This window comes from Meleagris gallopavo, chromosome 11 (genome assembly GCF_905368555.1).
Source record: "Meleagris gallopavo chromosome 11, MGAL_WU_HG_1.1, whole genome shotgun sequence".
Classification (NCBI taxonomy): Eukaryota; Metazoa; Chordata; class Aves; order Galliformes; family Phasianidae; genus Meleagris; species Meleagris gallopavo.
This window is the reverse complement of record NC_139414.1, coordinates 3,091,371-3,109,100: the sequence shown is the minus strand read 5'-3', so window position 1 is coordinate 3,109,100 and position 17,730 is coordinate 3,091,371. Positions and strand designations below refer to the sequence as shown.

Here is a 17,730-nt window from a genome sequence, read left to right as displayed (position 1 = left end):
TTTAAGTGCTTCGGGGTGTTTTGTTCCTCATTACTTCATAAAAGTGACATTAATAGCCAGGAAGAGCACTGCTGAGTGCAATTATGGATGATGTTCCAGGTATGAAAGCTGTTTTGAGCCTGCTAATGTTTCCTAATTACAAGCCTTGTGGTACAGGAGAGGGGAGGTGCAAGCAGGAGGATAGGGAGGAGCGTGCTGGATGGGCAGCAGAGCAGAGAGGAATGGACAGGGATCCCATCAGCTCTGGGATGGTGTGGTTGGATGTGGGATAACTTACCCCTGACGGAGGGTTGGCAGTCCAGCCCAGCTCGGCCGTCGCCGTCCGTGTGTCCATCAGGGTTTCTGGGGAAACACAAGAGGAAGAACACGAAGGAGGACACTGTGCTTTGTGGCATCACCACCTACACGAACCCACACTGAAGTGGGTTCCATGGGGAGCTTGGCAGCTGTGATTTGGCAGGATGATTTCAGCCATAGGAATGACAGCAAAGCTGCTGGAGTGGTGATCCTGTGCTGGGAGGCTTTCAGTGTTGGGTTTGGTGGGAGATATTGAAAAGCTGTACTACAGTATTACAGCTGGTATTTCCCTGCTTTTTTTCTTGCTCTTGTACAAGGAAAGAAAAAAAAAAAAAAAAAGAGTAACAACAATAACAGGGAGAGCAACAACATATAGAAACAGATGGGAAAAATCCTCCAGGTTTTATTTATTTGTTTTCAGCAAGCAGACATGCAGATTAATTTGCTCAACTCCTGAGTCTAAAGCAAAGCTGGGAAGGAAACGTGCCCAGAATTGGCCCCATCCTTCACTCTGCAGCCCAGCACCACAGCAAGCACATCCCCTAGCTTTGAGCTGGTACAAACACTACATCTCAGTCACAGCTTATCCCATCTTCCTGTCCAGCAACTTGCACACACTTGTGTCCCCACCACACACCATGCAAATATTATTTCTCCCCCTGCTGTAAATATGGCCGTGCATGTCGTTAAGCACTCATTAGTCGTTGCTACAGCCCTTCAAACACAGAGGATGCTTGCTTCATGAGGGTCCCTGCCCAAAAAGCCAGCCCTTCTGTCAGTTCCTCCCACTGCAACCCCCGAACAGGCTCTGAATTTTGGGAAGAAAGCTGGAAGGAACAGCACGACGTGGCACACAGCAGCTCCTGAGGCAGGAGACTTGAAAGAAATACATACACCAAGGAGAGATGCATCCTGTCAGCATCAAAAAAAGCTGCCTCCCTACCAAAAAGCTCTTGCCTGTCTTTTCTTAGTGATCTAGGCATGTTTCCAGATAGCACATCTTCCCACTATGGTTCTCTACAACGCCATTCTCTGGGGCAAGGAGAAGGAAGGATGAGAACAACCCCAAACCGTTCACTGAGGCTCAGGGAAAGCTTGGCCTCACCAAAACCCCAAGGCTCACCACACAACCACCACGTGGCTGAGGCTGGAGGCACCTCTGGGTCCAGCTGGTGCCCCTCCATCTCAATCAGAGCCAGCCAGAGCAGAAGTAGCCCCATTCAGCTGCAGCAGCCCATCTGATGCACTAAGCCCACTGGAACACTGCCTGCTCCCCAAGGAGGGAGCTGCTCCCCACACACATGGGATGCTCCAGGGCTGCCCGGTCTCGAGCAGTGCCCTGGGAGGAAGCTAAACACCAGGGCTTGGAGAGGTGTCCGTGGGCAGGGACATGATCTTTCAAGTCTGGCCAAAGCCCTCGTTAAGGGAGAAGCTGAGCTTTGCTGTGGAAAGCAGAGCTCTCTCCGAGTGAAGAATCTTGCGCTGTATACAGTAGATTTTCTTTAATGGACACATTACTTTAAACTAAGCCTCCGCCATCTGTTTCAGTCCCTAATTATCAATACAAAAACAAACATCTACTCACAATTACACTCGTAACAAGTAAAGATGCCAGCCATTAGCATGCAGGAACATCCTCGCGGAGCGGAGCGGGTCCATCTGCAGTGGTACCAGCGTGTCCCCAGCGGGCAGGGACCAAGGTGGCATCCACAGTGGGCTCAGAGGAGCATCACTCAAACAATGGGGGAAATAAGAAATGTGGGGTGAGAACAGGTAGGCTGTGGAGCGTGGCGGTGCTTGGGGGCTGCCTCTTCCTGCAGCAAGTCTCAGGGTGCTCGGGGATGCAGTCCTGCTCCCAGAGCAGGTAGCAGCTTTCTCTCTGCACCCTTTCCTCTGAGAGCATCAGCACAATCAGCCTAAGGCTAGCACTGGGGATGGTCCGTCCCAAGCTGGTGGCACTACAAAAGTAAGCAACAGGAAAATAAATCTAGAAGCTTCACTGCAAAGACCGGCACCAACTAATGCTGATGGAGACAATGCCACAGCTCTGCCTTCCTGTGGCCACAGCATGGCTGCTACTGCCAGTCCTGATCTGCTCACGGCTCAGATTAAGCTTCTTAATGTCAGCGGGAAAGGAGTCCTACAAGTGCCATAGGAGTTGCTATAATTCAGTTCCCTCTGTCCCCCACACACAGAGACCTGAAGCTCAAACCTACACCAGAAGTTCGCCCAGGCCATTTCACATTGTTCCCCATGCCCATGGCAGCCCTGCTCCTGGCCACAGTGCTCCAAGGGTGCAAGAAATTGCCATGTATCTCACACTTCCCATCAAGCTATAGCAAAGCAGGAGTAAGCCAGATGTGCAAGCTGCTCTGTACACGTCTGGATCTCAACACAGCACTCTTCTGTCTCTATGTCAGTGCTAGAGAGGCAGGTAGGAGAAGAGCAGGATCGCCCTCTCCCACTGGAGGAGCACTGCTTCTCTTCACATTCCTTAAGAGCCCCAGTTTCCGAAAGAGCCGCCTGCAGTATCTATACACTTTCAATCAAAAATATTACAGCAACAACTAATTATGTCCCATCATTCCCATGGCTCTCTGCCTTTAATGGTGCATTTTGCTGCTACAGAATTACAGCGAAACTGCTCTGGAAGTGTATAACGAGCTATCCCCATCAATCTCCCGCAGATTCATTATGAAAGATTATCCCTAGAATAACAAACCGAGTTCAGATCGCAGAGGACGCACTAAACAACAAAAACAAGGCAGCAGGATGCTTCCCTGCCCATTGCTGTGAATGGGAACACCGACACCTCAGAGCTTTGTGATGAACCTTTCCAAGAGCAGCAGCTACACGAAGAGCCTCTGCTGTGCCGACACCACCTGTAGACTTACGGTGGCCAAAAAGCAACACTTGGGGATGGAAAGTGGTTTTACACATATATGGGTGCTGTGTCCCATTGGGATGGGCTGCATCGAGCCCTCCTCCCCATAAAGTGCTCTAATTACAAGGAGCAAACACTATCCGTATCAGGATGTGCCACACTGGAATACACTGATTGATGCAACTAGAAGTGCCCCCAAAAAACCACCTGTCTACATTTTTGGGAATGTATGGGTACACACACACAGAGCCAACTCACAGTACCAGGACACGGAGAGTCCTCTGTCAGTGCTTAACACAGACTGGAAAAGCCAGGAATTGAAGAGGCAATGTAAAGGCTCCCCACCAGGAAGAAGTCCCATTTACCAACATGCATCTCCCAGCAGCTGCAAATGCAAGCAGGCACTGACTTGGTGACAAGTCAATACAAACGTTCTGAGTATCATTTCCCACTCAGTAGCAAGGCTGCCCTTGAGAAAAGATCTTCTTCGCCTTCTTTAAAGTTACAATTGCCCCATGGCAGCTCAATGAGAATAGGAAAGAGCCCCTCTTTGCTGGGATCTGGTGGGTTGCTCATATTGGACCTTGAACTCCACAACCCACCCACTCACCCATCCCAATTGCCCCCTTCTGCCCAAGGATCGGTGGGGCAGAAGCAGTGGGGCTGGCAGTATCGAGGTTCCCCATGTACCTTCACGTGATCTTCCTGCTCTAAAGGTGTTTGACCCCGTGCAAACATGCAGTGCCAGGCCAGCTCAGCCACAGCCATACAAACCATTCATCATAATCCCACCGAGGAGAGATACAGTAAATCAAAGAGACAACCTGCCTGCAAATAGATTGCACAGGGGAGGGAGAGGGAGTGAGGAACAGAGAGAATCAGGGAGAGAACTGCAGAGGGAGAGATAAGAGAGAGGGAAGGAAGCAGCAGAAAATTACAAAAAAAGGCACACATCACGGTGAAAAAAGACAAAGGGGACCAAATCAAATAACAAAGATAAGAGAAAGAAGATAGCGCTTTCAATACCTTGTTTTCCAAATTATAAACCTATTTTATGAAATTTGGGAACAAGTTTTAATCCACTGAGCTCACACAAGACATCAGAGGCCACGGGAGGCCTCCAAACAGCATGTTACAGGCAACTCAGTGTGATCCAGACATGCACAGCTCAGATGTTCCCACGATGATGAAGCAGGTTTCCAGTACCACATAGCCACAGGCACACCCAAGCTGCAGATGAACAGAATATAGCTCACACCACAAGACCTCATGGAAGTATTTGTAGGTAATCACAGCTGCGTTTTGCAACCCAAAAGGCTCCACAGGCTGACACAGCGCTTTGGTGAATACCTTGGGCACCAGGATAGATGCAGGCATCCCAAGAGCTCAGCTTTTCCACCACTAGCATCAGGGGAACGATTCAACACTGTAAAATGACAAGGCTATCTTTCAGGAAGACATCTTCCAGAACAATGTCACTATGCATTTAAATTGTCATCTTTGCTTTCTCGAGGCTGAGCTGCCAACAAGCATCACTGAACTCTACCAGTCTGCCCCAAAAATCACCATATGTCGAGCTTGGCAGCCGCTTGTTTCCTTCTCCAGAAGGCACGGAAGAGGAACTCAGCTGTCCCAGGATGGGCACGGGCTCCCAAAGGCTGAGACCGCCCTGGAGAAGCAGCACCCCCCAGTGCAAGATACAGCTCAGTGACATGGAAGGGCTGGCTTGCAGGATGAATTTTTCTGCACACAGATGGTGGAGGTTGAAACTCTGAGGGAGCGTTGCAGCAGATGTCCCATGAGAAACAAGCCAGCTTCCAGCACAGCTCCAGGGCACGCATGGCCCTGCCTCTGGAGGGCTCCGTGCCAAGGCAGAGCTAAGCCCAAGCTCCTTCTCCATGCACACGAGCACCATCTCAAGAGGATACAGCCCACAGCCAAGAGCTAGAGGGCACCAGCCCCTTGCCACACCAGGAGCTGGGTGCAGCAGCTTCATGCACACCACTGGGGTTCCTGGGTGCAGACCAGCTGGCTGGGGCATGCACAGCCCCAAAGCAATGGGTACCCAGCACCCAGATCACTCGTGCCCAAGTGGGAGCACAGCATCCTGCAGGAGGCAAGGATGAGTCAATTGCCACGGGGCTCTCCCACACCAACCTCACTGATTGCTCTGCCCAAAGGCTTTGCAGAGCTCTCAGGGGGTAGTGATCGAGCCGCTGCTTTTCATTGGTTTGAGACGATAAATCAGCAACAGGGGCTGCTGCAATCTGATTAACGGCAGTGGGTAGCTGCAGGCAAAGCACGGTGCACCGGGGATGCGGCACTTGGAATACACAGCCTGCAGCCTCTCCATCTTCTCCTTGCACTCCTTGATGGAGTGCTTTCTGAACCCTCACACAGCAATCACAGCACTTTGATCCCAGACCCAACAAGCCTGTATTTTCTGCTCCCCAAAAGCGACAAACTTGGAGCTCCAGGCAGCACGGAGGGAAGCAAGGGAGCCTAATGGGTCTGGTGGATGCATTCTCCTGAACAACTGGGATTCCTTTGGAAGTGGTATCCTATAAATACAGAGCCAGACAGCTGAAAAGACAGAACAGCCACAGACATCAACAGCACCCATCATTACATATGTTAGCACAAATTAAAAGGACATGCTGTCCACACTCATGGGATTGCAGGGTGATTCCCCCAGCACAGCATCCTAGGATGCCACAGCACTCGCCTCTGAAGACAGTCCCAATGGCCACAAGCTCAGGGACACAGCTGTGATCAGCTTCATTGAACCAATATACCAGACCCATTCTGCCCCTATTTACCGGATCTTATTTCAAAAAGTCAAAGGATTCCGAGGGAGCAACAAACACGGTGGGCTGCTCAAACAGCAAACAAGTATGGGTCGTTGACTGCAGGCTACCAAGCGACCTCTCTTCGCCCATCCCAATTCCTCCAAAACAAGGATGCAGCCAGGACCTCGGCTTTCTTGGCAGCAACACTGAATTAACACCAGCCCGAGGTCAGCAGAGGGGGTAAATCCTACACCAAGTATTTGCTTTTCCTTCCTCCTGCCCACCACAACCCAGGGTGGGCAGAGAACCTACTTAAAAGCTACATTTCTGCAGCTTTTCCTTTTTTCTCCCACCAAACCTTTCAGATCTGCTCAAAACAGCGCCTGCATTCCATCGCCATCCCACATCCTTTCCCAAACACGTTACTATCACTCTGAGCAGCCTCTAGGTACATGTGTGTGACAGCTGCTCTACAGGGTAAATAACCCAACACATCAGCCAACATTTCCAGATGATTGTCAGTGTTGCACTGCCTTGTGCTGTGGGGCTGGGAGGGACATTAACAGCTCTTGGAGGGGCAGAGGGCCTGAGTGGAAGGCAAAATGCTCACCCAACACCTCTGCAGTTAGGGGGGCTTGCAGGATAGCAAGCTATGGGAAAGTGCCAGCTCCATGACCAACACGCGGCACAGCCAGCACTCACCTACTTCTCTGGAAGAGCAACACAGGGGCAGAGGGAGCATTCATCTCGGGGGGACGCACAACATAAATGGAAAGAAAACCTGAATGAGCCATCAGCACATTGCAAGCAAACCCACATATATTCCAAGAGGAGGGAAACAGACTTCAAAAGCAAGGCTCATGCAATGCCGCCAGTGCCAGGCATTGTGCTGCATGTGCTCCTGGCCTGAGGAGCCGAGGAGAAGGATGAGGAGGAAGAGGAGGAGGCTGAAGGAGGTGCACTTGGCTCCCAGCCGGCTGTGCACACTCCTGCCCCCGGCCCAGCCGCCTGCACGAGCACATGCTGAGAAAAGGCTGGAGCAGAGCAGGCAGGAGGAGAGCCATCTGCGCACCGGGAGCCAGGCCAAAGCGGGCTGAGGACGGGTATTTTCCCCCCCCACCATTTCCCTTGCTGGGACACTCCCCTTTCCCTCCGCATGGCTATCACTCCCGGCCCAAACATTTCTGCAGGAAGCAGTGTGACTGCAAAACAGAGCTTCCACAAACAGCTTTCTAAGTCAGCACCAGAGGGGCAGGGAAACCCAAACCCAAATTCTCCCAGACTGGTGTCCCCTGGAGACCCCGCAGCCTGTCCCACACCAACCGCAGGGCACAGAGAGGATGCTACAGTGGGGTCAGCCCAAGGCAAGGTGCAGGTGCTGTCTCCACAGGGCTTCCCTATGCGAGGGGAGAAGGAAGCAGCCCCTGCCCACATCACGGGGACACTGCCACCACTTGGGCTGAAATCCCACCAGATCCTGGCAAGGGGACTGGTATGGTATGGCTCTGTTCTACGCAATGTTGCCTCTGCTCATTTTTAAAGCAGTGTCAGCTGATGATAAATTTGCCCATAAGCTCATCTCCATACCACCTCTCCTGCTGATGACACTGACCCATCCTCCCTGATTGTGGTTTCCTTGCTGAAATAAATCACTGTAAGTGCACATTGTGCTCTGGGTCTCATTACTGTTCATCACCGTCTGCATGATGGAGCTGTCACATCCTCATAGATGCTGTCACCTGGGCAACCCTGCAGAGGCCCAGGCCCACGTGTGCCCACGGCAGCCTTGTGAAACCTCAGGGCTATCCGTGGAGGAAACCTCCTCTAGGATGGCAGAACTACTTCTCTCCACTCCTTTTTACAGCAGATAGCACAAACACCAAAGGGAAGATGAAGGAAGAGCTGGGCACAAAGGCAGTGGGATGCGTCCCGAGTCTTTGCCAACTAAACACCCAACTCCAGCCCCACGCACACTAGTGTGCAAAACCCGCTGGGTCACCCTGGATAAATCCAGAGCAGCGTTGCAACTGCACTTCCAACAGTAAATGAAAAGCTCTGTGCCAAACCCCCATAAAGATTGCTCGAGCGGCAACAATGCGGAGGCATTGTTTGCCTGTCACATTGCTTTCAAAAGGCAAACACTCAAAAAGCAAGAGGGAGCAATTAAAGCTGCCGCTAATCTTGTAGTGTCCGTGTCAAAAAGCAGCCCGTGGCTCTGACGGAGCCTGCAGCAGCACCAGCAGCTCCCTGCTGGGACCCACGGGCAGGAGATGCTCAATAGGACCCAGCAATGGCACAGATCCACAGATCCCCACCAGAGTGAACCACGATTGTATCCCCACACCTCATCCTGGCCCCTGAGGAGCGGAAATGCAACTCTTTCCGATACTTTGGGTGTGCCAAGCTGGAGGCTTCCAAGAGCACACCCATAAACATGGGTCAAGGAGAGGACACGCTCTATAAGGTGACCATATAAGCTCTTCCCACCACCTGCACTCCCTACAGAAATCTCCATTTGCCACCAGTTGGGAAGAACCACCATTTCCGACCCAACAGCTCAGCCCTCGAGGCAGACCTGCTGTGGGCTCACCACGCAGATGGGTCCCATGGCACCAGGAGCCCCAGTGAGCTCCTGTCCCACACCCTGCACCCCAAGGAGCCCTGCAAACCCCCAGACAGACAGAGGATAGGGGGCACAGCACTCACACGTGCAGGCACAGGCTGGGGGGAACCGCGTTGCAGAAATAACACAGGCACGCAAACAAAAGAGAGCAAGCCATTAATCTGGGCGAACCAAAGGAAATGAAATCATTATGTCTGCAGCTACAGCATCCAGAAGAACAAATTTCCTGCCTGGATAATAAATGGATTCTTTTGTTTCATGTTGGCCCCAGCCACGTGACTGTCTTGGCCTATTCCTCATCCAAAACATCTTGCTGTATAAATACCCAGACGGGCTTGGGTTTCAGCTGCTAAAAATATGTTTTAATTATAATAATATATAATAATAATAACACAAAAAGCTACATGCTCCCCAGCCCCTTTCCTCTTAAAAAACCCCTGAAGGCTTTCCAGAGCACAGGCAAAGAAACAAAAAGACCAAAGTTACTAATGACAGCCGCAATCGCTAAGGAAAGGCCGAGGCAGCCGAGCAACAGCCCCAGGTTGCAGCTGCAATAAAGAACCCTTGTCAGAGGGAGCCCCGAGGCACACATGCCATCCTGGAAATCCTGCGAGCATGGCACAGTGCAAGACCAAAGCCCCACAGGTGCTGAGGAATTCGCCTGGGCAACAGGCAGTGCATGCACACCCACCCTGTGCATTGCGGGCAGCTTGCTGGTGCAGCAGCAGAGCTGGCATTTCACTTAGTTTTTACCCAAACCTATGAGAAAGGTGAATTCTGATCCCCCTACTGGCTGAAGGCAGAGCCCTGGGCAACTCCCAGGATTTCAGCTGCTAAGAGCTGTGTGCACGATGAGCTACAGCATCCCTTTAACCTGCAGCTCCACAGGGCACTCGATTAAAACCACTTTTGCGCCTAACTCCGTATTTTCCTTCTGATTTCATCTTCCTTTCACCCGCCTTCCCATCTTTACAACGGCGCAGCAAACACTGAAAAAAGTTGCAAAGCAAAACAGCGTTTGGAATGCAGACGTGAGAACACCTCGTTGCAAACAGCCTGAGTCCTGTAGATGTCAGGAGAGCCCTATGGGTAGAGGCAAGCCAGGAGCATCACAAGCCAGCACTCACACCAGGCTGAAGTTTCAACCAAGCACCACACCAGGAGCACGGTGCCCAAGAGAAGACCATCCATTCAACTCCCAGTGCCCACACCAGCTTTCCCTTCTGATGTCAGGCGCTCCATCAGGAAGGAGGTACAACAACCTCAGGACAAAACTAACTTTGAAAGATTGTAAGCTTGCTTTGGGCATCGCACTAGAAGCAGCCCAATTTCTTCTCCCCTTCTGGGTCATCTTTAATTTCAGTTATACTTGGGATGTTGTAGAGTCTAACCATTACTGCTGTCTCATTTCAATTGCTTATCATCACTGCTTAAAGGAGGGAGAAAATAAGAGAAGTCATTGGAAACTAAATATTTACACCCCCACAGATATTAATCCCAGCAGATCCAAGGGTGGGAAGTTTATTTTAAAAAACATCTTTAATTACTTTCCCATCTTAAAGGGAGTAATCTGGTGATTAGTTACAACATTTGACATCAGCAATCACATGATTTCCTAACGAGGAATAACTGCAGCCAGATCCCCATCCCCATGGAGGACTCCAGGCACTCTCTCTCCAGCAGGATGATGTCCACTAGAGATGGGGACACCAAATAGGCACCAACGGAGTTGCTGGTCCTTGGGCTGTGTCCCAAGGAAACCTCCTTGGTGAACGACTGAGGATTTTGGGATAGGTGAAAATCTGACTGTAAGACTCATTTAGGAAGACAAAACCACACTCACCCTGATGAAGTGAACTATTAAAAACACAGGGTTGGTATCTAGGGTAATAAAGAGCAAGATGTGAGAACCAGCCTAGGAATTCAAGTTCACAACTTCTATTAACTTCATATGCTGTCAAACTTCACCTAGTTTATAAGTTTCTCACCAACTTCATAAAAGATGTTTTATTGTTTTCTGACTCTCTTGCCTTCATAAAATGTATCTCCTCGTCTGTGTGGGTGTTGCATTATAAACATTTGCACTTTGATTCATTCAAGACTTATGGAAGCTTTCAAGATAACCTATTAGGAATACTTAAAGTGTTTCTGAGGCATCACAGCCTCCCTCGAACATTTCAAGATTTTAAATAAATAAATAAAAACATGCCTTTGCAGCAAACTACCTCCAAAATCCACCAGGCTGTAGATTCAAGCTGTGTTTGGAAGCAATCAAGCCAGCCTGGTGGAGTCGGTCCCCGTTTCATTTGGTGTGGGAAGGTACTTCTCCCTGCCACTATCAGACTTCTAGTTAATAAAGAATTTTAAAAGAAAGAAAAACATTAAAGTACTCTCACTCTTTTCACATTTCACAGCAGCATCACTGCTTGCATCATCCCTACGTGCTTCAAGACAGAAACTCTGGTCATGCTTTGAGAACAGCTCACCATCAGCACCCGGAGCACACCCACCCCAGTTCTGGGGCTGCTGGTGCAGCACTGCGAGGATCCCTGCACTCCATCACAGTACCTTCACACCTGAATACAGACAGACTCACTGTGGCACAGAAGCTGCTCCCTACCAGGAGGCACCAAAGCTCCACAACCTGTCTGCTTCTTTGATGTGGGATCAAGGATGCATCCCATGGGGATGTGAGACGCTTGGAGCAGCTGCTTTGACGAGCAGACAGATGTAAAAGCACAAATTTCCCATCCTTATTAGGAGGAACAGGGACTGGCCAGCTTTGTGCACGCAGCCCAGCCCTGGCACGCTGCTCCTCCACACCGGGCATGGCTCACAAAGGCAGAGCAGGAGGGTGCCCGCAGCAGCAGCCTCCTCAAAGCAGCCCTTTTCCTCCAGCCTCCATTGAAGGCTATTGAAGTTAATGAGCATCTTTTTGTAGCCTCCAGCAGGCTAGAGAGCTGGCCTTTCAGTGCAGCAGCCTCCCGCCTCGGTAATAACACAAGTGTGGTGTAGGGAGGAATAATAAAAGCCAAGTTTTAGACAGTGATAGAATACAACTAGCTGGTGACCTTGCAGATCCCACCAGCCAGTGCCTACCACAGCCAGAGCCTGCATCTCCAGGCTAGCAGGAGCAGACAATCTACTCCTGGACACAGAAGAAGGCTGTACCTATCACACGGCATGGCAAGAGCCAGCTCATTGCACATCACAGCTCCTCCACCAAAAGCCTGAGGATTTCAGTAGAGTTAGATCTGAGCCAGCAACTTCACTGCAAGTGTAAAGGCTCGGACAGCAAAAGCCACAGGTCAGAAAACTTTCAGGATCGCCAAGTCCACCATCAACCAGACCTAAAGAATCCCATCACTAAACCACGTGCACACATCTCTTAGATACCTCCAGACAGGGAGTTCCACCACTCCCTGAGCAGCCCATTCCAATGCCTAATCACCCCTTCCGTGAAGGAATTCATCCTAATATCCAACCTAAACCTCCCCGCTGAGCTTACCCACCAGCACAAAGCTTATGGGCAGCTTCACCACAGGCATGCAGAGTTTTGCCCAGGAGATGGTGAGGCTCTGTAGCCCCAGGCTCCTCTGCAACCCATGATTTCCAGCACTGAAGAGGATGCAAAGACTCTCATCGCATCAAATATAATTAATGGAGGGGCTGAGCAGCCACACAGCCATGGTCAGGCTCCTCTGAGCTGCTGCACAGAGGCCTTCTGCTGCTTGAAAACAGCGTACTTCTGGCAACACAGCCAGCTGTTCTGGTAATCTTGAAAAGCTAAGTTTTGTTCATTTCCAACACATTTGTTTCAAATTAAAAACACAGCTGAAGCCTCAAGGAATTCTCTGGAAATTGCTCCTCTATCCACATGCCTGATTTCCATCACATCCTCCCATTCCAGAAGATTTATAAAATTGAAGCCATTGCTTCAAGTTTGCCTGATCTCCGGCTCCTAAAGACACTCCTGTGTTAGATAGCAACTCCAGGTGGATCCAGGGAATCTTCTGGATTGGAGAAGCTCAAGTCCTGTGAGGCCAATGGAATCAGAAGCCCACGTCCCCGGTGGACGCCTCTAGGCCCCTGGGGTTAAAGTCCTTTCTTCAGACACAAGCAAGCCTTCCTAAATATTCAGCTTTTCCAGAAGGTTCAGCCTCTCACAAAATACCCAGCAGCCTCCCACAGCTGAAAGCCCCGCATTCAATCCCTTTCCCCACACAGCTCAAATGCAGCGTTCCTTTTTTCAACCCTTCTTTCTCTGGGTTCCTCATTTTCCATGGGAAGATGCAATTCACACCCATCCAGCTCCTCCACGGTGACTGACCGACCGTCTTTCAAGCCAAAAGCAATTATCCCCAAATTAACAGGACTCTCACGAGGATGGCAATAAGTCAGTGCAGCCCACCCCCACCCAGCCAGGCCTTGCGTGGGCTTCCAGTCAAAGCCCTGCAGCTGACTGCAGAACAAAAAAAAAATGAAAAAACAAAAAAAAGCCTCTGTAAAACATCAGTCCCTGAGGGAAGCAGATGGTTCTGCACCAGCAGGAAGGGGCAGACCCAATATGTGTTTCTAGGAGAGGGGCATGGCCTGTGGGTAAAGGCCCAAGTGCTGAGGAGACACAACAGGGCTCCAACTGGATGTTCCTCACAGGCAGAGAAAAATTAATCAAAATAAAGCTGGGCACAGAAACCAAAACCTCAAAGCAAAGCAACTGAGATCTGAGTAACCAAAACCTGGGTGTCTGGGATGTTGGTGGTGTGGCTGAGAGAAGATCAGGACTCCATATTCTGGAAAAAAATCCTACACAATGGGTGACAAAGCCCCCGCTCACATGAGAGGAAATGGCCTAAAAACGAGGATTTCCACAGCCTCTTGCCTGTTCCCAGCAACCACTTTACCTTGCTGCAACATAAATTACAGCTTAATCAGCTCTGAATGCCGGCGATGCTGTCTTGATGCCTCCCCAGATATTAAATGCTTCTCTCGCTGCACTAACAAGCACATACCTGAGGCCTTCCGAGCCCTTAATTGCTCAGCATCGTTATTTCCAAATCAAAATATATAAGTAAATAAATTAAAAACCTTAATACTTTGGTGTTTTCCCCTCCCCCCTTCCCACTTTGCAAAGGCCTTGAAAGGAATCCACCTGCTTACTAAGGAATATAAGCAAATTACAACTGTTATCCAAAACCACTCTTCTGGATGGACAAAGCTTGCTGTTGTCTCCTACCAAAGGGGTGTGGAGATGTCAGAGGCAGCATCCCCAAAAGCAGTAGCCCTAAATCCAGTTCTTCCCCTTGGGGCTGTGATCTAGATCAGCAGCCTCAGATTCCCATGGCCATAGAACCACCAAGAACAGAAAAGACCTTCAAGATCACTAAAACCTACCATGAACCAGTCCTCCTGAGTCCCATCACTCAACCACACCTCCCAGCACCACGTTCACATACCACAAATTCTTCCAGGGATGGGGACTCCACTTCTCTGGTCAGTCCATCCCAATGCTTGACTACCCTCTCCACGCAGAAATTCTCCCAATATCCAATCAAAGCCTCTCCTGGTCCCCTTATGAACCACCATCTCCTCTGACCCAGAGCAATTTGTTACAAGCAGATCGCAGTCATGGCAATTAGGTCACACCAGGCTGCTGGATTAGTGGGCAAAACTACAATTATTTAGAAGCATCGAGATTAACTACTAAAGAGCCTTAATAGAGCTGAGCTAATTTATTAATTTTGACCAAGTAACCGATCAGTTAAAAGATTAAAATCAATGATCATAGCCAACAGCTTTTTTTTTTTTTTTAATGGGTTGTTTTCTCACAGCAACTCTCAGTCGCACAAAAGGAGACCAACAATCTCCGTTAACCAAATATTATTGTAATTAAATATTCAACAGTGAGGCTCTTCAATTATTCATAGGAGGGACGATGCTCGCTAGCAGCAGGCTGGCGCTTTCCCTCTGGACCTGGCTTGGGGATGCTCGGTGGTACGGCTCTGCGGCTGCTGCCCATGCAGCACCCAGGAGCTGGATACCCAAAGGGAGAGCAGGAACCCATCCACTACCAGGCACTGGTGATGAGAAGGGGGACAGGTGGCCAGGTTCCGTGCTGCGTTCTGGGGCGGTGTTACTCCCTCAGCAGACAATCAGGAGGACAATTACATAGGAAATTACAAATTAGCTTTTTCAGCAAAGAGTATAGGGATACTTCAATTGACTACAGGGAAACTGCAGAATCTTTCAGACCATTCATCAAAGCTCTGCAAGTCTCAACATCCAGCAAAATGAAACAGTAATAAATATTAAGCAGAACGAGTTAATCTCCGTTGAACACATTTTAATACAAAGCACGGGGTCTTTGGCTCTTACAGACACACATCTCATTTTTCTCACCATTTCTCACTATGCGGACTCACTGGAAGATGCATGGTGACAAGAGATGGCCCAGCAGCAAGCCGTGGCTGGGAGCCACCAGCTCTCATGGCACAAGAGACCCGCAGCAGCCCCACCACACTGACTCTGGGTTTCCTGCAGCCCAGGACGTGCTGCTCCACACCACTGCTGGCGAACACAATTCACCCTGCACGAGCATTCATGCGTGCCAAGCTCGACGGCTCAAGTGTTTGCAGAAAGCGAGCAAGGTCAAATGGAAATGCGCTTTCAGATCCTAATGAATATTTGGGGGAAAGCATTCCCCCGCCCCCTCCCAGCTATTTACTCAGCCCTGCGATTAACGACTGCCGTGCCGCTGTGTTCAGAAGAAGCAGAGTGCTGCAGCATCCTCCAGAGGCATCCCGTGAGCCCAGGCTCCTGCCTTCAGCCGGGCAACAACTGCGGAGAGAACGAAACAGAAGCGCAGCCTGCGCCCCATGCCTGCCTTCCAACAGTTCCTCCAGGGCTCCTCTCTGCATTAGCTGCTCCAAGATCATCTCCAGCAGCACAGAAATATCGGCGATGGCACAAGCTTTCCATCTCCAGCAGTGCTTTTCTGATCTCTCCATCACTGCTGGCGCTTGTTTTCTTCTCTCACAGGCCACCAGAGCCTCGTAAGTTATTCAACTTTCAGCAGGCTGCACTGCGTTCGAGGAAATTGAAATTCAAAGCCTTGATTAAGGCAGGGGAAAAAAAAAAAATAAATGAAGACCTTCACCTTAAGGAGGAGAAACAAGATGGAATTCAGCCGCAGGTGTGGTGCCAGTGCGATGGTTTGCTGCGGGAAGCAGCAGAGGACCGCCCAGGGACGCCGAAACTTCATCCTCCCCTCGCCTACGTCCCCGAGCCTCGAAGCACGCGGGAAACAGGAAGGCGACCGAGACAAGGAATAATGAGTCAGTGATACCAGCAATTAGTCAAAAAAAGCAGCGCAGGCATCTGCGGGCGAGGGCCCGTTCCCATGACTTAACAAAACGCTCTCCCTTCGGGCTGGTGGATCTGGGCACGCTCCTCGTGCCAGCGCCCAGGTTCTTCCTTTCTCTTGGGTTTCCTTTTCCAGATTATGCAAATTAAAAAATAGAAGTAGTAAAAAAGAAAAGAGATGGCTCTGGGTAGCACAGAAGCCCAGGTCTTGCAACATCTCTGGAGATACATCCCTGGTTCAGCCCCGGGCACGGCAGCAGGAACAGCCCTGCGGGGGAGCGCTCGCCCCACACAGCACCGGGCAGAAGCGGTGGAAACCGAAGGACGCGAGCAGCAAACGCGCGCCCCGAGCCAAAGAACGGGAGAGGAAACCGGGGGCGTACGGGCTGCGGGAACGGCTCTGGGGCATCACCAAACCCGCTGCCAGCAAGCGAAGCTACGCCAGCCGCCGACTCGCCAGGGATGGGATGGGTGGGCGAAGCAGCAGCCGCACACGGGCTCTCTCTGACCCGCGGACACCCCACAGCACTCCCCGTACCGGAGATGCGCGCAGCTCGTCCAGCGCTGCCGTCGCCTTGCGTTGAGCGCGGTCACCCCGGTTCCGGGCGGCACGCGAACAGCGGGGTGCGCTGCTCCCAAGCCGCAGCGATACCAACCGACAGCATCGCCAGCGGGTCGCGCAGGAGACAAGGCGCATCGCGACGCTCTCCGAGCCGACGTGCAACGCTCCGGGAAGGACTGACGTTCGCTGCCCGACCAACGGAGATTTGGAGATGCGGGAGGCGCGGTGTGAACCCGCGGTGTTCAACAGGTGGGGCGGGGATCGGCTCCGCATCGCGGCAGCCCCGCGGCACCGCGCGGACCGCTCCTCCTCCCCGAACCGCCACGCACCAGCACGGCACGGAGCCCTTCCGCGGGACCCGCGGTTCCGAGGGGATCTCCCGGCGGAACGGCCCCCATCCCGAAGCCGCCTCCCGCCCCCGGCCGCTCGACCCCCGCCTCACCTTCCACGGCGGCCGCGGTGGCGGCCAAGCAGAGCAGCACCACCAGATCCGCAGCCATCGCCGCCCCGGGCCGGCGGCCCCCGCCGCGCAGCCTCGGCCTCCCCGGGCACCGCGCGCCGCTCCGCAGGCGTCAGCCGCCGCCGGCGGGAGGGCATGGGCGGCGGGAGGCAGCCGGGCCGGGCCGGGCCGCGCCGAGCGGAGCCGCGGGACCGCGCCGCCCGCCCGGGTCACATCGCCGCCGCGAGTGTGGAGCGCCGCCACGCCGCCGCCCGCCCCCGCCACCGCCCGCCACGCCCCCGCAGCCCGTCCGCCAATCGCAGCGCCCCGCCCGCCCCGCCGCGCCACGCCCCGCGCCGCCGTGCGAAGGGCGACGGCGCCCTCCGGCGGCCGGAAGGGGAGATCCGACGGGGCGGGCGGGGACGGGGCTGCGCCCGCGGAGTGGGGTAAATCGGGGGGGCCGGGCCTGGGGGAGCCGAGCCCGGCACCTTGGGCGGGCGGCAGCGGGCACAGAGCGCGCCCCGAAGCCCCTCTGCTGCAGGGGGCTGTCGGTGGGGAGCCCCCGCCCCGGGAGGCACCGGGAGAAACGGGCTTGAAACGCCCGTCGAGGGAAATCCATTCACCCTGAAACAAAATGCCATTTCTCTTCGTGTTCTGGAAAGGGGACGTGGCCACAGATGGACGCTTTGGGGTACTGTCAGCCCGAAGCTGTCCCTCGAAGCCACCCCACAGCTTCGCAGAGGCCACTTTCCCTCGGACCCCTCTCCCACAGGA

General features: G+C 52.3%; 1 protein-coding gene across 2 annotated transcripts in view; it reads right to left on the bottom strand.

The window, feature by feature from the left end:
* The window catches only part of EPHB1 (EPH receptor B1), a 48,154-nt gene extending 30,920 nt beyond the window's left edge, over positions 1-17,234 (bottom strand). For both annotated transcript variants that reach the window (XR_014885386.1, XM_085232551.1), the window contains exons 1-2: positions 16,960-17,234; positions 278-342 (exon numbers count right to left, since the gene is read on the bottom strand). Coding sequence is in view for 1 of the 2 variants with exons in the window: in XM_085232551.1 (XP_085088677.1) it covers positions 278-342; positions 16,960-17,017 (123 nt within the window). In the remaining variant the exon portion in view is untranslated. The remainder of the gene's footprint in view (positions 1-277; positions 343-16,959) is intronic.
* Between the last annotated feature and the right edge of the window lie 496 nt (positions 17,235-17,730).